The sequence below is a fragment of the Brassica napus genome, chromosome A3 (genome assembly GCF_020379485.1).
Source record: "Brassica napus cultivar Da-Ae chromosome A3, Da-Ae, whole genome shotgun sequence".
NCBI lineage: Eukaryota > Viridiplantae > Streptophyta > Magnoliopsida > Brassicales > Brassicaceae > Brassica > Brassica napus.
In genome coordinates, this window is record NC_063436.1 from 23,570,837 (window position 1) to 23,593,854 (window position 23,018).

Genomic DNA, 23,018 nt, shown 5'->3' on the forward strand with positions numbered 1-23,018 from the left:
ACAATGATTTACATTAGGTGACTTTCACAATCTTATAAGTTTTATTTCGTTACCTATAATACGATTATTAAATGCCTTTTCAATATTTAAAGATTTTTGGAAAATTATATTTGTATTGGCTAACAACTAATAATTACTTTCGGAACTTCATATGAACAACACCAACCAATCAAATATTTTCTAAACATGTAATTGGTTAATGTCAAATTTAACACAAGATTTTTACCCAATAATTCCAAATATTATCAGTTATATTTGGATTTGGGATCAAATATGTTTTCTTATAAAATGACAGTGAGAGTCACATGTTAAAGATTTTACGAACTTGTGTGCATCAAGCCATCAAGTAAGGCACAACGTATTTCACAACGTCATTATACGCTATCATAAGGTGGTCCCCTGAGACACTCACATACTTCACTTTTCCTACATCATCCAGTGCTTTCAGACCGATCCAGTCTTCTATGTATAGTTTTGTCTGAAGAAGAACGCATTTATAGTTTTTAGCAAACAAATCTTCGGTGTTCAAAAAAAAAAGCAAGCAAATCTTCAACAAAGAAAGGAATGAGAGAGAATGGGAGATTCACCTGTTGAGTTGACAAAAGAGAATCGAAGCCATCATCTGTATAATATCCAAACCAAGAAGTTTCTTTAGGGACCAGTGTTGTGTCGTTCTGGAACTATTTAAGGATTAAGAAGAAGAAAACAGACTCAATTATAAGCTTACAAAAACATGTTTTCAAATTAAAAAAAGAAAGGAGACAGCAAAGTACCATGACAAGAACCAAGTTATGTAAGCTCATGAAACGGTTTTTGAAAGTGGAGTTTCTTTGGTCAGGTCTCTCATTGTTCAGCTTTGGTAGATACTTGGAGTGATCCAAATACTTTGTCATTTCCTGAGAAAAAAACAAAGCCATCGTGCTTGGTAACCAGAATCGATTTTGAACTAATTAATTTGGTTTTAAGTAAATAACTTACACCAGGGATCTTGACATAACCACTAGGAGCAATATGATCCTGCATAGTGACTAACTAAATCAAATCATGATTAAAGGAATTTGATCTTGAACAAAGATATATAGATAGTGTTGTTATATACTTGAACGAAGTCGTTGTATATCTCTAACTTCATCAAATCTTCTGCTATAGCGCAGATTGGACCAGACTTCACACACAACAAAAACACACATGATTAACTCCATTGTTGTTAATAACAGTGATTTAGAGTAGTAACCAATAGAATTAATAAATTTAAAGTTTATATACAGAGCACTTGGGGATAGCGGCGATGCCAGCATGAGGTCCTCCTAAGGAAACATAGTTGATGACAGGAGGAGCATCGTCGCAGAACTCGATTAGACCTCTAGCTACTAAGTTTCCTTGAGACTGGGCAACAATGTTGTAACCTTGACTCAGCTCTTTCATCATTTTAACTTTCTCACACGCTTCATTCGCTTGGTGCATTAGTGGCATGAACCATGTGTCTATTTCTCCGTTACCTATTTCTCTTTGAAAAAAAAATAAAGACCATTAAGATGAGTTAAAGACAAGTTAAGTGTTTGTTAAAGGTTGATGACACAACTTACAAGCAAGAGCCAGGAGAGGCGGAGAGGTTGCTTAGGAGTTGCGTGAAGTTACTAACTCCACCAGAGCATTTATCTCCAATTCCTTTTTTATTATTATTAATTGTTATGTTTTTAAACATAATTAATCGGAAAAGAAAAAACATAAACTAGATTGAAGATGAAATTAATTACCGTGGAACAATATAAATGGAATAGAGTTTGAAACCGGAGCGGTTGAGAATAAGACGGCGGCCACCGTTAAAAGGAGAACAGGTCGCCGGAGAATGTTGGCCATGAGATTGCTGAGATCTATGTAATCCTTTTTCTCCCTCTCTCTCTCTAGTCTCTACCATATGCGAGATTGCTTATGACTATGAGATTGCTAGTCAAAAAGGGGTGTTAGCTTTTTTTCTACCCTATATAGAAGAATCATATTAAATGAAATTACTTCCGTTTTAAACATTAGTGGACTTTATAACATCCCTTTTTTTTTTGAGTTTTGTATTCATTCATTTGGCAGTTTTGTCTTCATATTATTCCTTAACCTGTCACCGTAATTATCTAAAGCATAATTTTTTTTATCTTCTCGTTTCTTGTTTTGATATTGGTTTGTTTCTCTGCTGAACTCGACCAATAAAAAGAAAAATATACAACAATTTAACAATAAGTAAAAGATGTGGAGACAGCTTCCAAAAAAATTTTACTGAGAAAGGGGTGGCTTAACTTTTATAAAATCTGGAAGATGTTTTTTACATTTCTAGAATGAGAAGAATACTAAACTGATTTTTTTTTTTAACGCAGAACAAGCGCAGCAATAAGGAGACGAATATAACTTTACCCCCCTTTTTGGGTTTCCATGGCTATATTGTGTAACAAACACTGTAAGTTCTGAGGGTAGCTTCAAAGGAGGAAGTAGTCGCTGGTTGGCTTCTCAGGGTATCTACTCTCTGGTAAGTCGCACTGGTTTGTTTTGTAGATACACAACATCTCTGTCTGCAACGTTAATGAGATGCTTCTCTGATCCTTCTTCTTCATCATCATCTGACACAGAAGATGCCTCTGAGTTCGATTCATCCTCATCTACATTCGGAAGCCATTTGAAGATTTACTTTAATCACAAAAGAGCATCACTAAAAACTCTCTTTAATCAGGAGGAGCTTACCAGAGAACTCAAGGCGTTCGGAAGGAGCACTAACAGCTGTGAGCTGAATGCTTTCTGGTAAAAGACAATTACAAAACGAACCTGAAACTCAACAAATGAGACGATTAGTTTGGTTGACAACACAAAAGGATAGGTTTTGATATCTCTCTTTATTACCTAAACGGGCGAGGCGATTGATCCATCCAGGAATAGGCTGACCCGTGAGCTGCAAGCAAACCTCTTGGGTGAAATGGTTACAGTTCTTGGCGATCAAATGGTAAGTGTCACCGTGGTACTTGGACGAGAGCTTCTCCATGTAAGAGCGGAAATCAGAAGGGGACATGGTTGTAGTTCCCAGGAGAAGAGAGCGTCTGAAGATGAAGCCAGGGCAGTTCTTAGGCTCTACCTCGTAGACCCCACTCGATGAATACTCGTGAGCTCCGTAGCAATATTCCATACCATGAGCTACATACAATTGAAGTTGAGGAAACTGAGAGCAAAGAACATACTCAAGCAAGAGAGGAATAAACATTACATACCCTCTACTCCGGAATGGAAAATGCCGATGCCAAACCAATAGAGGTAATCATTGACAGGGGTTAGATCATAGACATTGAGGTAAACCGGTGTTAGACCGGCCACGTCTCCGCTCTTCTCCTCACTTAGCTTCCACATTTTAACTGCAGAATCTTTAATTCAAATTCACGATCGAATCATCCCTTTTCTTCCTAAACCTCTGCAACAAAAACAAGAAACAATAATCAAATGTTCGATGAGAATAAGAATTGAAACAGAAACAATCCAAAGGAAAACTTGTTTTAGCAGCTAATGAGAACAGATCCAAGGATTTGAACCTAAAACCTAGCTATAAATGAATCGAAGCCCAGAATCTAATAACGCCATATCGCTCGAATTGCAGATCGGGAAACGCACGAATAAGATTGGAATTGAGGCTCCTCGTTTCTCTTCCTCTTTGACATTCATAGACGAAGATTAGAGAGAGAGAGAGAGAGCTTACGTGTGACTCTTTTGATGATGGATGATTCCGAAGAAGGGATTTTGCGAGAAAGATGACTTTGATCGTCACCAACTGTTACTTTTTTTCGTTTCTCACGTTTTCCTTTTTCGCTTTTTTTTGTTTTCCCTCTGTAAAATTTATTTAAGAAGTAGACGAGAAAACCCAGAATTGATTGATCCCCATAGGCCTGGGACTTTTTAACCGGAACCGAATACCGAACCGGATCCGACCCGAAATGGACCGGTTCGGATCGGTTTCGGATAAGGCATATTTAACCGATGGGTAATGTTTATGAATATCCACGGGTATCGGGTCGGTTCGGGTTTTTATCCGGATCCGATCGGGTACCCGTTTAAACCGAAATAATGTTTAAAAAACATGGATTTGCGCCTCATGGGTTTCGAACCCGGGTGGGAAAGTTGAAAGTACATCAACTTTTACCACTGCACCACTTCTATTTCGTTGTAGTTACTTTCAAACTATACATATATATCCGATTTGGATTAAACTATTTTAAAAAAAAAATAAAAATAAAAATAGAAAATATAAAATACATAAAAATATTAGTTTTGGTTTAATAATTTAATATCCGGAACCGACCCGGAACCGACCGAAAACCGATCCGAAACCGAACCGAACTGTTCCAAGTACTCATTGGATACAATTTGTAAATAACCGAATATCCGGACCCGAACGGATCTTACCCGGAACCGATCCGAATACCCGAAATCCCAGGCCTAGATCCCCATTTAAAATAGTGTAGAGTGACATTAAAATTCGATTTACACATATATAGCTTTTTAATACATACTCCAATAACATAATAAACACATATTTACTTTGATTTCTTTATCACTTCTATTTTGGTGGCTTCTTAATATTTCGATTTATATGTGTCACTAAGCTAGAAATTCATTCTCTTAAGAACCTTGAGATCACAAGGTAGGTTATTCTCACAAGGTAGGTTGTTCAAAAAAAAAAAAAAACCTTGAGATCATAAACTCTTACAAGTTTCAGAAACAAGAAAAAGAAGATTCAGAAAGCAGTAAAACATAATCCACCTAGGTAAACAATCTGTGTGGATCATTGTGTCATAAACTCAAAAACACAACACTAATGAGCTTTGCTTCGTAAGAACATCCTCAGGTTCTCTTGGAGATGGCCATCACATTGAAGTTGAGCGTGTCCGGATTCTTCTCAATAATCTTCTTTATCACTTTCGTCGAATCCTGTACATTTAATACCACCCCCAAGATTACACATCAAACAAAGTTTCAAAAAAAAAACACACACACAAAAACCATTGCATAATCCCTCTCCATGTATTGGTAAAGACTAAAAAGGTTTAAAGTACCTTCAAGAGGGTAGCTGGAGAGGAAGCACCATGTGAAATTGGTCCTGCTTTCCTTCCATCAAGTTCATAGAGCTCACCTGCAATATTTGATTTAGTGCCAATTTATAATTGAGTTTGATTTAATTTTTTTAATGAGAGACTTCGTTACCATCTACACAAGCTAGACAGATGAAATGTGTGTTCACGTCATCAGAAGCCTGTAGAAGATGGGGAAAAGTAAGAAAAAAAAACAATGTAACATATAAATAAATATGTTTCCACATTAGCATAATCGGAGGTATGAGTTTACCGGTGTTTCACCAGCTGTAACAGCTGCTGAATGAGCTTCCTCTATTTGACTATCATTCTCTAGAAACCTTCCACGCTATCATAATTACCAATATAAACATTAACCATGAAACAAACACTTACAGTTAAGAAACATCAAATCTAGAGGAAGATGATAAGATGGAGAAACCTCCATAGGAGTCATATTGGATGTGGTTTTGAAGAATTTATCCAAAAACGACCCCTCAGCTGCAAAAAGGAAGTGATAATCGTCAAAGATTATATACCCTTCTGATCAAAGGAAAAAAAGCACACAGAGAGATGTTAACAGACTTACAAAGCTTGATTTCAGAGGTAATGTTGCCAATAGCGTGAAGAAGACCAATGGTTCCACAAGCATTACCAACAGTTTGTTTCATGAAGTAAACGTTTTCACTATGCACCTATCATCCACACAGAACCAATATGAAACTACAGAAACAAATTCATGAAGAACAAAAACAGGTGTTGTTAATCAGAAACTAACCTTCTCCTTAATTTCCTTGTCTTGCTCGATCCTCTCTTCCTCACTCTATACACCAAAAACATGGGTTCTTTCAATCAAATACAAGACAGACATATACAGAGATGGGTTTCAATTGATAGTTACAAAGAAGAGACCTTTTTGGTGATGGGGTAAAGGAAGAGAACAGCAAGGACAGGCTTTGGAACCATCTCAAGGAGCTCGTCATCTAAACCAAACACATCATTACACTCCGCTTCATCTGGAGCAAGTCCAAGCCCCCACAGAAACTGCACACACACACACCAATACGAAGAAAAATCACTGAATAGAATCTTCCCAGTTTTAGAAACGTTCACTTTCCGATGATCGGAGAAGGAATACTTTGTGAAACGGGACAATACCTGATTCATAACCTCTGGGTTAGCTTCAAGTGGAAGCCATCTCTTAGCTGAAGAGCTCTCGTCTATGGTCGCCATCTTAAGGATCGTCTCTCTTTCGATCGGTGTTTGTAGAAGAAATCAAATCTATGAAGAAACGAATCATACTCTAAGCGGTGCTGTTAACGGGCCTGGCCCATTTAAGCTGTTTAATTTACAGTGCCCACAGTAGATAAATGATTCAACTATATGCTGATATAAAACCGGCCCGGCCCAAACTGATTATAATTTCAATCTTACGGAGATGAACGGCGTGGATTTCGTTTACGGTAGAGGCGCGCGCAGAGGATAATCTTAAGGAGTTTTTTTTTTTTTTTAAAGATTAGGGTATTTAGAGGAAAGTATCATAGGGCTAGGGTTTTGCTACTACTCTCTTATCGCAGCTTCCTTCTTCTTCACACACACACACACTTTTGTTGGGCGTCGAAACAACGCTGTCCGAATCATATCTTCGATTCTGATTTTTTATTCGTCCTTCATGAATACGTATAGTCACTAAGGGTTTCTTCATCCTCCAAAAAAATAGAAACAAATTCCTCAAAAAAATAATAGTATCCGGACTAGTTTGTTTCTAGATTCATTCATGGCGACCGTGAACCCTTTCGATCTCCTGGACGATGACACTGAGGATCTCCACAAGCTCGTGGCGGCTAAGCCGTTGAAGGTTGAGAAAACAGCTCCGGTTCAGCTTGGTAAGCTGCCGACTAAGCCGCTTCCTCCTTCTCAAGCTGGTGAGGCTTTCTCTTTGTTTAATTGTTTCTGTTTCTCAAGTTTTAATTCTAGTTTTGTAGATTGGATTAATTGGTTCTGCTTGATTGAGTTTATTAAAGTCAAACTTGTGAACTCTTGTCCTGAAGACATCAGTGTAATAGATAAACCACAGTTGACTTTTTCTCGTTTAGTTGAGCTTTGACTTTATTTTGTCGTTGTTATAGATTCGGGGATATGAATGAGTTTCTTTATTATATTTATTTATTGAAATTATTAAACTTGAATTTATTTGATGTTTTATTTAATTTGATTAGTGAGGGAGGGCAAGAACGGACCTGGAGGAGGAGGTCGCGGTGGTGGAGCACGTGGTGGTGGACGTGATAGGAGTGGTGGATTCAACAGGGAGCCAAGGAACAATGATGGTCCTGGTAACGAAAATGGATATGTTGGAGGTTACAGACGCTTTGAGGAAGGAGATGGAGCGAGGCGTGGTGGGTCTGTGGGTGGATACCGTGGCCGTGGTGGTCGACGTGGAGAGTCGGGTGACTTCGAACGCCCACGTAGGAACTTTGACCGCCAGAGTGGAACAGCTCACGGGTAAGCAAAGCAAAGCTTCTTAAAATTGATACTCTTTGTAATAATTTTTGGTTTGTGATTTGTTAAACTTGTTGTTGAGTAGAAATGGGTTTAAACGTGATGGAGCTGGCCGTGGCAACTGGGGAACCAATGAGGATGAAATTCCTCCGTAAGTTTTTTTAAAAAGAATCGGTTTAGATCATGTATGTGTTTTCTATGGTCTTGAAAATAAACTGTTATTGTTTTGTTGCAATCATTAGAGTAACTGAAGAATCAGCAGCAGTGGTGGAGAAGAGTTTGGCAGTTGAGAAGGAAGGTGAAGCAACTGATGCAAACAAAGAGACACCTGTTGAAGAGAAAGAGCCCGAGCCAGAGGACAAGGTAATATAAAATCATGTTTCGAGTTCATTTCTCAATCATGTGAAGTGTTATCTAATGGTGATTATACTGTTTTGTAGGAGATGACTCTGGAAGAGTATGAGAAGGTTTTGGAGGAGAAGAGGAAAGCTCTACAGGCAACAAAGATTGAGGAGAGGAAGGTTGACACAAAGGTGTTTGAGACCATGCAACAGCTCTCAAACAAAAAGAGCAACAACGATGAGGTCTTCATCAAACTGGTGAGTTTGTATTTCATTTTAATCTTTTATTATAATAGTGTGTGTGCTTATTGAAACTTGAAATGGTGCTGTTGTTATCAGGGAACAGAGAAGGACAAGCGCCCGGTTGAGAAAGAGGAGAAGACCAAGAAGGTTCGCTAGTTTACTCCCACGGATTAAGCGCTTTTTGTTCAAAACTATCGCATGCTTATTATACCTTTCCATTGTATGTTTATGTAGTCGTTGAGCATAAATGAGTTTCTGAAACCAGCGAATGGAGAGAGGTACAGAGGTGGTTACCGTGGTGGAAGGGAAGGACGTGGAGGTCGTGGAACAAGAGAAGGAGCTGAAGGAAGAGGTCGTGGACCAAGAGGAGCCGATGGAGGAGAAAACCAGAGGGCTGCTGCACCAAAAAGGGTCGCTCCTGCACCAAAAATTGAAGACGCCGCACAGTTCCCTACTCTGGGAAAGTAAAGGCTCTCTTCTGTCTTGGTCCTTCAGCCTCTGGTCTTTGTTTTTGTAATCTCTCTCATCTGGTTTGGATTTTGCTCTTCTGATACCCTTCGTTTTGTTCTACGAACCCGATTTTGGGAGTTTTTAATATTAAGTTAAATGAGACAGAAAGAAAAATCTATTCTTCGACCAATGTTTCTGTAATGTTTTAGCTTTAATGTTAACTGAGACTTATTTTAAGAAAAGAACAACTTAGCGATTAAAAACTTAGCTTATTGTGTTCCAAGTACATTACAAAGAAAATAGAAGATTTTGAACATAGTGATTGAAAAACCAAAACACATAAAAGATGAAGGAGAGCAACGATGTTCATATGTCATACATTCAAACGGATGAGATACTGTAATATATATAGTTAAGTGTGTTTCAAAAAGAGAATTAAGAAGAGCAGCAGCCTGATTGCTGGTTTACAGGTTGTCCTCGGATCTGGACGGTTGCTGGCTTGGATCCTCCTGAAGGTTGGCTCGCCATTCTGCAAGCAAACCGGACTTAGTCTACTCTCCAAGTGTGACCGAATCTATGAGCTCAGTTGATGGTTAAATAATGAATTACCTTGTCTTGATTGCAGCAGTCATGGCCATGAAAGCTTCTTCGACATTGGTAGCATTCTTGGCACTTGTCTCCAAGAATGGGATCCCAAGTTCATCTGCAAAAGCCTGTGTTGCCAGAACAAAACATTACAGTATGCCAAAAAGACCTTAAACTGTGACGAACTTGTGAAGCATATATTTACTTTGGCTGTTTCAGTGGAAACTACTTTCTGTGACGTGAGATCGTTTTTGTTCCCAACCAGTAGCTTGTTCACACTCTCACTGGCGTAGCGGTCGATTTCGTTTAGCCATTGCTTGACATTGTTGAAGCTTTCTTGGTCTGTTACATCATAAGTCACCTGACCAAAAAAAAAAAAAAAACAATTCAGTCTCTAATCAATGGATGTTAAATAACATGGGAGTCAGAAATGCGAGCATACAATAATCCCATGAGCTCCTCTGTAGTAACTGCTGGTGATGGTTCTGAAACGCTCTTGACCTGCCGTGTCCCACTGCATAATTGGTGATAATAATAAAACAGAGTGAGCATACAAAATTTCAATCTGAGTGGTCTGACACGACTCAGGACAAACTTACAATCTGGAGTTTGATGGTCTTCCCATCTTGTTCAACAGTGCGGATTTTCTACAAAAAGATCATTACAAAATTACAACTTGTAACGATTTTACTAATAACCAATTTGATAACTGGAGAGAAGAGGCTTACAAAGTCAACACCAATGGTGCTGATGTAGCTATCCAGGTAGGAATCATCCTGTACAAAACAAAAAATTGAGCCACAACAGGATCACTGAGTAATGAGTATAGAGAAAGAGAGAGAGAGAGATACTTACAGCAAACCTTAGAAGCAAGCATGATTTGCCAACACCGGAATCACCAATTAGCAAAAGCTTGAACAGATAGTCACTGCAAATGAGAAAAAAACAACAGAGAATCAATTCGATAGCTATTATTTTTAAATCGAAAAATCATCTGTGAATTCAAGAGATCTCTCAACAAAATTTCGTAGATCTATACGATCCACGATATCGAATCAAACAGAATGATAACAAAGCTAAAATTGGTCCTTCTTCTTCGATGATCCAAATAGAAGCTAAAACTACAGAGACGCTCAAATCGATTTGAAGGATATGATGAGGAATAAGGAATGTTCTTACTATTCAGGATTCATGGGATCGAGCTACCGGTAAGAACGAAGAGGAGGAGATTCCGCTGATCTTTCGTCTTCGTCGGTGAGAAGCGCGATTTGAGAGACGTAAACGATGGCTATATGTGTCGACGTCGTGTTTTAAATACGTCTTTTTTTTTTTTTTTGAATTGCTGACGTGTCATTGCCTACCCACAAGATGCGTGGAGGAGATAGTTTCTTTTTTTCTTCTTCTCTCTTTTACTTCACTCTCACATTTTTGTCTGATACGGTCGAAAACTACATTTTTTTGAATAAAAATGAGTTATTAGAGTAATTAGAGATTTTTTCCGCGCTTCGCGCGGATTGTATCTTATAAATTTATTTTATTTGTAATATTATTTGTCAGTTTTTTCTTTTACATTAACTTCTTGTTTTTTCAATGTTATTTTTTCCTAATTTAAATTTATATGTTTATAATTTTTCATTTTTCTTGTTAAAAATAGAGAATTATATTTTTTATTGATGGTTTTTTGTATGTGACATAAACTTTTTGAAATTTTAAAATAATGTTATATATAGTACGATTAACACATTAAAGAAGAGAAACATATTCAGGCACATTTTACACATGTTTTATATGCATAATTTTAAACATTATATATGTATATATTATAAGTTTGAAACATGTAAATGCTTTCTAAAGCTAAATACTTGTTCTGAGTTTACATAACTTATCGAAAGTTTTATCTCTTTTTAAATTCAAATCACAGAAAAAAATATCGAAAAGTCAGTATAGATGAGTTTTTTGGGCTTTTAAATCAACACTGAAAAATTACATGAATCAGATAACAACAGTTTTATAAACAACTGGATAAAATTTGACCGAGCCAAAGATTTTCACACAATATGTTCTTTCTTCTTCAAATTGCAAAGAGCCTAAGAGCCTATAGGCACAAGAAAAAAAATCATAACTTTTGTTTTCACTTATATAACATTTTTTCTCCTTTACACACGGAGTTTATTACACTGTTATAAGCAATGGAGAACTCTATTCATATAAGATTCACATCTATGCGTTTTGACAAAGAAGAATTTTAGCCATCTTTAGTTTCAGAATGGACCAACTTCAGTTATATACACTATATTTTCTTTATGATTCAAATCTTACGATTTTAATATATGTGCAGATTTCCATGTGAAAAAGCACGCACGCCATCTATCATTCAACCTATTACTTTTTCCAAAGTAAACACTATAATCCTTGTTTGGTTAGCTCCACAAATTAATCTCTTTGGATCAGTTTACTAAAAAATATAGATACTAATGTCAGAAAAGAATATAAACACTATCAACAACAAATATTGGCACAAGACTATTTGGTTCAAGGAACATATTCTACATAATGCGTTTATATCATGGCTGGCTTTGCGGAGAAGACTGCCAACCAAGGATCGCTTGAGGCGTTGGAGGTTAAATTTCTCAGGAACGTGCGTCCTTTGTAATCTGGAAATAGAGACTCACTATCATCTCTTCTTTGAGTGATCTTTCTCTCGCTTGATATGGGAGCCTTTTGCTGCTGAAGTTTGGATTTCTCCTCCGGCTGATCTACACTCTATTGCAGCCTGGATCAATCAACCTCGCGTCAACGCAGATACGCATGCTACTCCAGTCATCAAGCTCTACTTTCAGTCAGCCATCTACCTGTTGTGGAAAGAGCGTAATGCTCGTGTGTTCACAGCTGTCTCCTCACCTTCATCAGTCATCCTTGTCTCTCTCGACCGTATGATGCGTGACCGTCTCCTCTCTTATCCGGCAAGTTCTTCTTTCTCCTCTTCTTTACTTCTTTTTATCTTTCTTGTATAAGACTTCCTTAAGACTTTTTTTACCTTGAGTTGTTGTTGGTTGTTTTTGTTTCCTTGCTGTAATAAGTTGTTTAAAAACAACAGTATAACCTTTCAAAAAATGATAATCTTAACATCTTACAAAAAAAAACAACAAATATTGACTTATTTATGTGAATATGTATTTTATTTTAAATCATTATAGTGGACGAAGAAAGCACCATAATTTGTACAACAAATTTTCTTAGATTCACGTCATCATACTCACCATTTTACCATTTTAATTATATAATTTTACATGAGCTTCTTCACCCTCCCCGATTATTTTCTCTTAATTTATAACTACAATATAAAGTTATAAACTATATATATTATAAATTAATAATTTATTTACCCTTGAAGTCTAACGATTAAAAATAGAACATAATTCAATAGATATATGATTCTATTAATAAATTAGTAGTTACAAATTTGAAATTTCTAGAAATATCAAAAGTTGTATGTTAGTTAATTATCTTTTAAATGACATTTATTTCTAATTTTTTTTGGATGAGAATATTTTGGCTGAGGTGGATAGTCTCAAAAACCTTCAATTTAGTTCTTTTTATATAGTAGGATGGAGATTTGGAATGCCTTAGAGCATCTCGGTACTCTATTTTTCCCTTTATAATTTACACTAAAATAGAGTAACTCTATTATAGAGTTGAATTTGCTCCAACGGTTCACTCTATAATAGAGTGAAATATAGAGTAATCTTATTTTTTTACTCCAAATATAGAGTGAAAAAAACAAAAATACTATATATTTCACTTTATTATAGAGTAACTCTATTATAGAGTGAACCATTGGAGTAAATCTAACTCTATAATAGAGTTACTCTATTTTAGAGTGAAATATAGAGAAAATTATAGTGTAGCATTGGAGATGGTATTACGAGATACACACAGCTACTTTTATACTGTCACGAGCTTACGGATGCGTGTAGACAATATAAAACTAGCTGTGTGTATCTTGTTTCGGTTCGGTTTTGGTTCTGTTTTAGTTTTTCGGGTTTACAAATATAGGAACCGTTCGGGTTTTTATAATTTTCGTTCTGGTTTCAGTCTCAGTTTTCTCAATACAGTTTCAGTTTAGTTTTCGGATTTTGAATAATATGTCCAGGATTAACAGTGTTCAGTCATGCAACGCTAGGTATGACTCTTCATAGTTACAATGTTTCTTGAATGAGGAAGCTACAGCCTGAAATAAAAGCTACCATGGAGTTTGATGCCATTGAACCAACATTTTTGGTTTGTCTCTTCTCCTAAGATGGTTAGGCCATCCCCATCGATCATTTTTTTAGGGAATACCTCTCTAAATAAATTAATTAAAAAAGAAATCAATACAATACTAAAAGCTGAATATCCTCAATGGAGAGGCCCTCCACGTCAACAAATAAAATCGACCAATAGGATCACTGGTTTTTGCCATGTCACCGATGGGATTGGATATTTTGGGCTTCGATTTTTTAATTTTTTTGGTTCAGTTTTCAGGCCCAGTTAGTCCACCCTCTGGAAACCGTAACAAGCTTTCTCTCCCACGATGCCTTCTCTGTTTCTTCTCTTCGTTCTTGGACTATTCATCTTCTCAACGGAAAGTCGATCAATCGACTCCACTCTATCTATGTGCAATGAATCCATCATTTATGGGTTCTTTTCATATCTCTCCCTCTGATTTTCTTTATATCTCTATCTTGCTCAAGATAGTCTACACTATCACAATCGAAATTTGCGATGAATTCTAACCGCAATTCCACTGTTTCTGGCGGTTTTATCTCGAAGCAATCAAACGGAACTGACGGAGCCTCCTCCGCTGAGCCGATCTAACGTACCGGCCAATCCGGTGTCTCTTCCGCCGTACCGATCAAACATTATCATCCTCTTCGATGCCATGCCTGTTTTTTTGGTTATCTTCATCTCTCAATCGGTTCAGTCTCCTCTGAGAAACATAAATAGCCCTTTTGGTTTCCATGGAGCAGTGAATCGTGAATCTACTGCTAACTCTACATCTCCCCCATCTTAATCGATTGTCTAGCTCTGCCTCATATGTCTCTTCTGTCTAAATTTGTAGAAGAAACTGTGTAGATGAAGTAAAGAAGAAATTTCCAGGTTATCCAAGAGGCTTATACTCTCTTTTTCTTCATCTTTGTCTTCTAAATTATTTTATCACGGAAACAAATGGGAGTTTATTATTGGATACAGAGGATCTTCTGTTATTTCCTTGATCTGTGTTCTTTTTTATTATAAAAGTATTGTTTATGTGTCTGATTAAGGTATTCTTTTTCTATTTGTTGTGGGAACATAGTTTCTTCTGACTCCAACAAGAGGTTCGTGTATGATGTTGGAGCTTATAATAGTGATGATGATAAAGCTGACCAAAACGTAAATTCTTCTTTTTTTTTTTTTTTTGCTAAAAGATAGTACAATGTTTCTTGACATGTCTTCTTTATGAACTATGTGGTGATGAATCATTTTTGGTTTACAGGGAATGGGAGTTTTCTTGAACGAGATGGCGGCCATGATGAATCTCTGCATAGTGTAAGACTCTGCATTAGTTTTTCCCTTTGGTTTATTATTAGACATGACTGATTGTTTGATATTTGAGATGTTGATTTTGGCATGAGAATAATTCAGGGGACAGTTTTGAACAGGTACAAGATCTGTTTAATGAGACGTTTAAAGGAGACACCGCAGCATTCCCATCCTCATCATCAACATCTTGGCTCGTGTCTCCATCTGTTTGTTATGTAATCTAAGGAAGCCGACGGCGGTGGTTCTCTTGAAGAGGGTGACGACTGAAGTAAAGACGTTAATGGGGGCAGTTCTCATAAGGAGGTTGGTGATACCCATTCCACAACTCGCAAGAAAGAAGTCCCGAGTTTAAAGGTTGTTCAGTTTAGTTTTCTCGTTTGACTCTTGTGTGAATGAATCTTACGGGGTTATATATCCACTTATTTATTTTCTCCACATACTTCACAGGTTGGCACGCTTATTGGTAAAGGTGGGGAGATAGTAAGGAATCTTCAGCTCAGTTCTGGTGTCAAAATCTAAATTTGGAGGGATGCAGAGGCTGATCTAAATTCAGCACTAAGACCGGTGGAGATAATTGGGAATCTTGCTTCTATTGAGAAAGCAGAGAAGCTTATCAATGAAGTTATAGCTCAGGTTATAAATTATCTTTGTTTCTATTTAATTGACAACTTTTGTTTTTACTGTCTGACGTAACATTTTTTTTCCTGCTGCAATCTTAGTCTGAAGGAGAAGGTATACCTGTCCTTTTTGTAAGAGGGGCTCCAGAACAAATATGGATCAAAGTTCGAAATGATGGTATTCGGGAGACTATCAAGAACATGCAGACAAAGTCGAGAGCACGGATTCAGGTGGTTCTTTCTATTTATGATCTCAAGTAGTCTAGCATCTTGGTTTAGATTTATATTGTGTTGTTTAGGTTTGTTTTTGCCTGGAAACTTACTACTTGATAGTTGATCAGTTCATTGTTGGGATTTGTTTTTATGATTTGTTGAAACTGTCTACTTATTGTTTCCACGACGTGGACGTAACTGTGTACTTATTTTGTGGTATGAGACTTCATCAACCTTTAGGGGCCTCTTGAAATCAGGGGATAAAATTCACTCTGTGATGTTGGTGACCACAGTTAATCCTAAACTGTTTGGAGATAGATCTAACTAACTGTGGTTCTGCGGAAGAATTTGAGAATGATTCTTCTATCCTTTGTTCTCTTTCATTCCTATGCCAAGTTGGTTCTTATTTTTTGGTAACTAACGTTGTTGATTGTCTTTGTGGTGGTTACAGACAGGCTATGCCGATGGTTGATGGGGCTGCAATAGTGATTTTAAAACTGTTTTTGTGTTATTAGTTAATTTCAAATTGTAATAATGTATTTTTTTGAAGTTAAAAAAAAATAAAGTTCTTTCTTTATTACACTAGCAATATATATACACGAATAAATATAATATAACAACATAAACTTGCTTTCTCCGATTCATATGAAAACTTTTTAAGTTATCAAACAAATCAAATTAACTAAATCAATCAAATTGTTAGAATACAACAAATTAATATATAATTTTATTTTAAATTAAATTATTTAAAAAATGTATTTTCATTAAAAACAAAATAATAAATAAGTAAAACTGATTTGATGGTAATTTTTATGACATATATATATATATTCTGTAAAAGAAATAGAAGCTTAATATGAAAAAAAAATCTTAAATACAAAAAACTCTAAAAATTAACAAAAAAAAACTATGATATCACTTGAAAGCTTCTTAAACAATATTAATAAAATATTTAAGCGATAATTAGACATTTGAATTTTTTTTTGTCATCCAAAAGTTTATTATTAATTAGAATCAGTTATTTGAAGATGTTTAAGAAATGATGGACAAAAAAGATAGGATGAACATAAATGATATATAAACTATGAGTAGTACTTTATAAAGTTGAATTAGATAACACATCTGCACATCCATTTAGTAAGTAAATTCATTTTTTCTTATATTATATAATAAATATATATTATTTACTGATAATAAAAATATAGTTATTCATATATAATAAATATATATTATTTACTGATAATAAAAATATAGTTATTCATCTATCATAAATATCTATGCAAATATGTGAATCAAGTACAACAATCAAACAACATAATAATATCCACAAAGAAAATTTTAAAAATATATTTATGCTATGTAGTCTTATTTTATATTCTTTAAATAATATAATACAATATTATACATAATTTTTTAGAATTCAGAAATACATATAATATCTTATCCGCGCGTAGCGCGGTTAAAAAAATCTAGTAGTTGTAGAAAGAGAATGAAAAAGTTGAGAATCGGTCATTTAGGAAGAAACATCCAAAAATACTGAGATACGTTCACGCTATCTTGCTGTGAAGTGCTTGTTTTCTTTAAAAGCATTTACTTTAAATATATAAAACTAAACTATTCTGAAAATACAAATATAAAAATGATAATAACATGCGCAGTGACGGAGAAACCTACCAATGCAAATGCTCTTAGAGCAACATTATTGGTTCTACAAAATTTTGTCCTTAGAATAAATTAATATTATTTTTTAGTTAAGGACAAATGCTTAAGAACTTTTGTAAATTTGTTGATTATTGGTAAGACAAAAAAAGTTCTTAGCATATTTTATAATATTTATTTTAATGTGTGATAAGATATAAAAGATACATTTTAAATAAAACATAAAAAAGAAGTTTAACATTAAATTGAAAGAAAAAGAAAATTAAAGAGAGAACGGTTGAGAGATCCGCCGAGAGAACCGCAGAGAGAATTGAGAGAGAAGGAGATGCGCCGAGAGATCCGTGGTGAGAACCACGGAGAAATGCCTCGGGAGAAGATCCGTCGAGAGGAGACGATTTGGGAGGAGATTCGTCGACGGGAGAACCGTCACGAAGGAGATGTGTCGGTGAGAGCAAAATCGCCCTTTCGATCGCCGCGAGAAAGAAGGAGAGAGACGAGCAATGTCGATCTCGATCCCAATTCGATTTTTCCCTAACGAAAACTCTTCCACCATTTCCTTGCCGACATGTATCACCTAAAGACAAAAAAAAATGTTAGCTAAGGACAAAACATATGCGTCCCAGAGTATATGATGCAATTTTGATGTAAATTAAATCATATACTCCCTAAGGACTAAAGCTAACGACGGCGATAATGTTTCCCTTAGTCATTCTGTTACTTTTTGAGCATTCTTACAACACCTATTGGTGAGTGCATGAAGAATCTAATGAGAGTAATCTTCTCTCTTTTTTACATGTTAGGTTATGGTACATTGGTACGTACTAGTATTCCTATGTTTTTTGTTACGCTTTTTTCATTCAGTTGTGATAAAATAATATCAGGAATTGTCCGAAAGATTAACGGGAAGCAAAACTCTAACACCCTTCATTTGTTATTAGACAAAAACAAATATCACAACATAATCAGACAAACACACAAAGTACAATGAACTTGTAAGTTCCTCTTCAAACTCTTATTACATAACAGAACAAAACTGCAAACAATGTCTTCTGTTCTCACACATATATTCTCTTCTCCATCATCTTCTATCGTTTAAGAGTGGTTCAGATGCATCAGCTGCAAAAACAAACAAAATTAAAACTCGGATTAACGTTTCTAAAAATTCACTCTGATTAGCAAAACAAAGATTTGGTCATTACCTTCATCAACATATCCAAGTTTCTCTCTAATTTCAGCAATAACAAGACGGGTCAAAAGCAACCCAGCACAAAGAGCCCCAACGACCAACATATAGAACACAGCTTCCCAACCCAAAGTCGAAAGAAACCCTGTCAGAAGAGGACCCAAAGCCGCACCAGCAGATCCAGTCCCATCAATAATGGCAGTCACAGTCGCAAGCGCCCTCGAATCCCCTTGTAAAGACTTGTGCGTTCCGAGATCCGCTGAGACCGCGGTTGTGATGAGTGCATAAGGTCCATTCACAAACAAACCAGCAACCATCATGAGAACGATGTTGACTGTCTGAGAGATGCCTCCATAGGAATGGTACACAAGCATTGCCGGAATCGCGGCGTACATGAAAGTTGCTGCGGTCGTAGCTCTTGCTTTGAATTTATCTGAAATGTAGCCGGCAAGAATTCCACCTACAATGCCTCCAACGTCAAATAGAGTGGAGAGGTTTCCCGCTGTTTTCACAGACATATACTCTCCACCAATAGCTACAAATAATAATTAAAAAAAAACTTGTAAGAACATTATCCCAAAACACTAAACTCTTTGAATATGACTATTAAAACTTACTTGTTTGGCTTAGATAAAACGGTAACCAGTACAAGAACGTGTAAGCCACCAGCTTCGAGAAGAAGAGACACAACGCAAATGGTATAACACCAGGAATCATACAAGCTTGCAAAAGACCAACACTTTTTTTATTCTCATACCTAAACCCTGAACCCTCACTTTCTTCTCCTTCAACATCTGCTTCTACACTTTCTTCTTCTTCTTCAATGTCTCTGTTCCTCTTAATGAACTTACCGGAATTAGAATTGATATCCGGAAACCCAACATCCTCAGGATAAGCAGCCAAGAACAAGTAAACAAGAACTCCTCCCAAAGACATGACGAAACCAGGAGCTATAAAAGACCACCCCCAACCGTATTGAAGAACACCAGCAGCTATCAAAGAACCACAAATGTTCCCGACAGAAGTATGAGCATTCCATATCCCCATTATAAGCCCTCTCTTCCTCTTCCCAAACCAGTTCCCGACAACAGCCACAACAGACGGCCAGCCCGTCGCCTGAAACAACCCAGCCGCCATTTGCATCACCAGAAAGAACCAAAACGCATGAACATTCCAGAAATAGCCCATCCCGAACAGCCCCACGAAGAATCCACTCCCAATCATCCCCCAAGTCAGAAACAGCCTCAGATCCAACGTATCACCCAAATGTCCAGCAACGTACATTCCCAACGAGTAACAAGCGAGAAACGCCACGTCGATCTCTCCTAGCCTCGACGTACCACCTTTCCCGTTAAACGGTTCCCATCCTTTAGACTCATTATTTGCATTCGCTTCTTCCTTCACGAACACGTTTCCCAAAGGCCAAGGATGCTCGTTGATAATATGAGCTTGCGGTGGTGGCTTAGTGCTTGGCTCTGGGTGCAAAACGCTTTTGACTATGCTGCTTGGTTTTCGAGAAGCGTGGTAACAAGCGTACGCGATGAAAGTGATCAGTAGAATCACGTAGCGAAACGTCTTCGGGCTCCAGTTTCTTCCTCTGATTCTCCGCAGAAGCTGAACCCCTGGTGGTGTCTTCCTCTTTGAACCCAACGTCATCTTTTTTGAACTCTCTCAATATAATGATAATAATCGTGAAAAAAAAAAATCAAAACTTTAGGGAACAGAATCAAAACACAAATCCATGTTTTTGTGTGTTTGAGAAATCAGAATCACGAATTTTAATTGGAGGAAGATTAGAGGTGAGAGAGAGGTTGGCGGGAAGGAGAGAGAGAAGACGACGTCATGTGTGACGATGTGACACGTGTCCTCTTCGTTAGGGAAGAGCCAAAAGGCAGAACACGTTGACCACTTTGGTTTGTATGAAGCGACGGCACGTGACCGACGTCATCTATTTTTTTTTTGTTTTTTTTTTTGCCAACTACGTTTGAGGGACAAGCTTCCCCGTTTGTCCACTTTCAAGTGAACACCATCAGCTCAGCTGACCTCCAAAGTGAGAGCTCTGCTCTTGTTAGAATTATTCCTTTTTGTTTTTTTAAAGCCTAAGTCATGGCATGCACATTCTTCTGAGAAAGTAAATCAAGATTAGTCGAGCTTCCGGTTGTTAAAATGTAGACCTGGTCCTTGTTTGATAATTAATAACATATGACCTCTTAGAACTTATTAGGTCGTGTTCTTGTTTTATTCCTATTGGACTAAGTCATATTGATTCGAATCTCGATTTTTATTTTATGGAGGTGGAACACAACTTCGTATTATTTATAGTATCCTAATTCTATCTAATGAATCAATGATTTGTCCAGGTAACCCGTTGGAATTGTATACATATTCATTATCCATTTTTTTTATAAATGTGACAGATATCTCTGTCTTGGGCAATTGAAATCATAATTAACTGCGAACAAGTATTTGTATCCATGTTTTGTTTGACATTAGATATTTTTTTTTTTTGGTAAAGGAAGCATGTACCTGGACAACTCTAGGTGTATTCATGCATTAAAACTAAACAATCTAAATACAGTACTCCATTTTCTGCATTTGGAGTGGTTTACATGATATTACAGTAACTTCTCATCCTATATTGAAAAAGAAGAAGCAGAAACTTGAACGCCCAAGAAATGAAACCCACAAAAAGAGAAACACTGGAATTTTCAAGTTTAAATGTTACTGAAAGAGAAGAGGAACTATGTTAATATGTATAGATAACTAACCTTATAATATGTACAGATTAGACCCAGCTTATATTAAGGATAAAGGTTCCAAGAGCCTTTTTGTTTGGTGGTAACTCTTGAAGATCCCACATATGTTGTCTTTCAAGAGCTTCAATTTCTGAACTCATTGATTCACGCCATACTCTATGTTTCATTGCTTTTTTGAAGTGCTTTGGCTCAACGTTGGTTGTCATCCGCACTCTTTGAAGTGCTTTGGCTCAACGTTGGTTGTCATCCGCATGACATACCTTATAACCACCAAAGAGAAGCCCAAGACTCAAATAATAAAAGATCATGTCTGCAAATTCCAATTTCTAAAGAAAAATCTCACTCTTTTTTCTAAGAAAGTCTACAAGTTAGCTCTCATCAATCTCTCAATTAAGAGAAAGAGAGGAACAGCTTAAGCATTCTTTCTTTTCCACTGACGAGACTACTAGTTTTGACTTGGACAGCAAATTCAGACACCAAAACAGTTATCCAAAAAACCTGACCGTTATCCAAATCCGAACCAAGTTAGTGTGTTCTTATATTTTACACACACTAAGCTGGTGGGATGTTGTCAAAATGTCAAAATATGTGTTAATTTTTGAAAGGCTTTGTACATATGTTTAAGTATTGTTTTGCAGTACTTGTTGTGAAGATCATCAGAGAAGTCGAGACAACTTAGTTGGTTATCGCCTAGCAAATATTATGTTAAATATGAAAATCACACATTACAGCCAATAAGAGTTAGCCACTGATTTTATAGAAGCTGGAAAAGAGCAACACAACACATTTAACTAGCGACACAAGCAACATACATTATACACCACACATCAAAGACAACATAAACTTATACATGCAAAGAGATTAAGCATTTAAGCCAAACAATACTCACAGCAAGGCAAATAACATTTCTTCATATGGTAAGCATTATGGTGCATGAGTAGAAGAAGTCTTTACCAAATTTAAAACTAGTGTAACCAGAAAATGAAATGCCAACCACATCTCTATTCATTCCATTAAAAAAAAAGTTGGTTGTGATATATATGGTTATGAGTGTGTATCCAAAATAACATGCTAATCACACTTCTTCTTACATATCTAACCGTGTCCTTTTTTGTTAAATTTTACAACTAGATAGTAAAAAGGAAACTATGCAAAGTCTTCCGTTAGAACATGATTAATAGGGAGTTTTTAGTGTGAGATTTTTGGCGGAATATAAAAAACTGTCTTTTAAATTTTAACCAAAAATACATATTTAAGAACCGGTTCTTAATATTTTTAGTTAAAAATTAAAAAATGAGTTATTATATTCTGCTAAAAATTCCATCCTAAGAACCCCATAATTACGATCTTATAGTTTCATTTTAAAAAGGAAACTTTGCACACTTCTTCTTCTTTTTTATTATGCTTCACAAATCATAAATTTAAAAAAGGGCAAATTTCCAAAATAGCACATTTCTAAGTTTTTGTCATAAAAATAGCTTTCAAAAACTAAAATGACCAAAATAACATTTTATTTTTGAAAATTTTAATTTTTTTTTAGTTTTTAAAATTTGAAATATTATCCTCAAAACTCCACTCCCTAACTCTAAACCCTAAAACCTAAACTCTAAACCCTAAACCCTAAACTCTAAATCCTAAACTCCACCACTCTAAACTTTAATGTCTAAATTAATTTACCATTGGGATATAAATGTATATTTATTTCTTGTGATAAAACATTAAGTGATATTTTGATCATTTTTATTTTTAAAAACTATATTTGTGACAAAAACTTTTTTAGTGCTATTCTAGTCATTTTCTAATTAAAAAATGTCACA

At 36.1% G+C, this 23,018-nt stretch overlaps 6 protein-coding genes across 9 annotated transcripts; 1 reads left to right on the plus strand and 5 right to left on the minus strand.

The window, feature by feature from the left end:
- Positions 1-152: 152 nt before the first annotated feature.
- On the minus strand, positions 153-2,016 carry LOC106440240 (palmitoyl-protein thioesterase 1). 3 transcript variants are annotated; one of them, XM_022716764.2, is made up of 8 exons: positions 1,758-2,016; positions 1,587-1,668; positions 1,267-1,507; positions 1,100-1,165; positions 979-1,017; positions 774-896; positions 588-622; positions 153-478 (listed from the first exon to the last, which is right to left on the minus strand). In XM_022716764.2, the coding sequence occupies exons 1-8, from the start codon at positions 1,858-1,860 to the stop codon at positions 463-465; spliced, it is 705 nt and encodes a 234-aa protein (XP_022572485.1). In that variant the 5' UTR covers positions 1,861-2,016; the 3' UTR covers positions 153-462. The 3 variants fall into 3 exon arrangements, with proteins under 3 accessions (XP_022572485.1, XP_013737314.1, XP_048632784.1); XM_013881860.3 differs by having other exon boundaries at positions 588-680; positions 1,758-1,995; XM_048776827.1 differs by having other exon boundaries at positions 588-680; positions 1,267-1,499; positions 1,758-1,790.
- A 247-nt stretch (positions 2,017-2,263) lies between these two features.
- LOC106440246 (deSI-like protein At4g17486) lies at positions 2,264-4,420 on the minus strand. The gene is made up of 5 exons (XM_013881865.2): positions 3,725-4,420; positions 3,246-3,442; positions 2,884-3,171; positions 2,728-2,808; positions 2,264-2,645 (listed from the first exon to the last, which is right to left on the minus strand). The coding sequence occupies exons 2-5, from the start codon at positions 3,379-3,381 to the stop codon at positions 2,506-2,508; spliced, it is 645 nt and encodes a 214-aa protein (XP_013737319.1). The 5' UTR covers positions 3,382-3,442; positions 3,725-4,420; the 3' UTR covers positions 2,264-2,505.
- A 204-nt stretch (positions 4,421-4,624) lies between these two features.
- On the minus strand, positions 4,625-6,413 carry LOC111214250 (ubiquitin carboxyl-terminal hydrolase 3-like). Its single transcript, XM_022716766.2, has 9 exons — positions 6,252-6,413; positions 6,006-6,137; positions 5,872-5,916; positions 5,683-5,788; positions 5,536-5,594; positions 5,368-5,442; positions 5,227-5,275; positions 5,079-5,155; positions 4,625-4,953 (listed from the first exon to the last, which is right to left on the minus strand). Exons 1-9 carry the CDS (start codon positions 6,324-6,326, stop codon positions 4,867-4,869), a joined length of 705 nt encoding a protein of 234 aa, XP_022572487.1. The 5' UTR covers positions 6,327-6,413; the 3' UTR covers positions 4,625-4,866.
- A 203-nt stretch (positions 6,414-6,616) lies between these two features.
- On the plus strand, positions 6,617-8,816 carry LOC111214249 (RGG repeats nuclear RNA binding protein B). The gene is made up of 7 exons (XM_022716763.2): positions 6,617-7,018; positions 7,313-7,595; positions 7,678-7,743; positions 7,835-7,955; positions 8,033-8,191; positions 8,273-8,323; positions 8,411-8,816. The coding sequence occupies exons 1-7, from the start codon at positions 6,871-6,873 to the stop codon at positions 8,642-8,644; spliced, it is 1,062 nt and encodes a 353-aa protein (XP_022572484.2). The 5' UTR covers positions 6,617-6,870; the 3' UTR covers positions 8,645-8,816.
- A 59-nt stretch (positions 8,817-8,875) lies between these two features.
- On the minus strand, positions 8,876-10,601 carry LOC111214251 (ras-related protein RABD2b-like). Its single transcript, XM_022716767.2, has 8 exons — positions 10,391-10,601; positions 10,067-10,139; positions 9,940-9,987; positions 9,811-9,858; positions 9,654-9,725; positions 9,417-9,572; positions 9,236-9,339; positions 8,876-9,155 (listed from the first exon to the last, which is right to left on the minus strand). The coding sequence occupies exons 1-8, from the start codon at positions 10,402-10,404 to the stop codon at positions 9,062-9,064; spliced, it is 609 nt and encodes a 202-aa protein (XP_022572488.1). The 5' UTR covers positions 10,405-10,601; the 3' UTR covers positions 8,876-9,061.
- Positions 10,602-18,172: 7,571 nt separating this feature from the next.
- LOC111214691 (putative glycerol-3-phosphate transporter 4) lies at positions 18,173-22,551 on the minus strand. 2 transcript variants are annotated; one of them, XM_022717705.2, is made up of 3 exons: positions 19,063-22,551; positions 18,462-18,980; positions 18,173-18,378 (listed from the first exon to the last, which is right to left on the minus strand). In XM_022717705.2, exons 1-3 carry the CDS (start codon positions 20,099-20,101, stop codon positions 18,341-18,343), a joined length of 1,596 nt encoding a protein of 531 aa, XP_022573426.1. In that variant the 5' UTR covers positions 20,102-22,551; the 3' UTR covers positions 18,173-18,340. The 2 variants fall into 2 exon arrangements, with proteins under 2 accessions (XP_022573426.1, XP_048632786.1); XM_048776829.1 differs by lacking the exon at positions 18,173-18,378 and having other exon boundaries at positions 18,418-18,980.
- Positions 22,552-23,018: the final 467 nt, after the last annotated feature.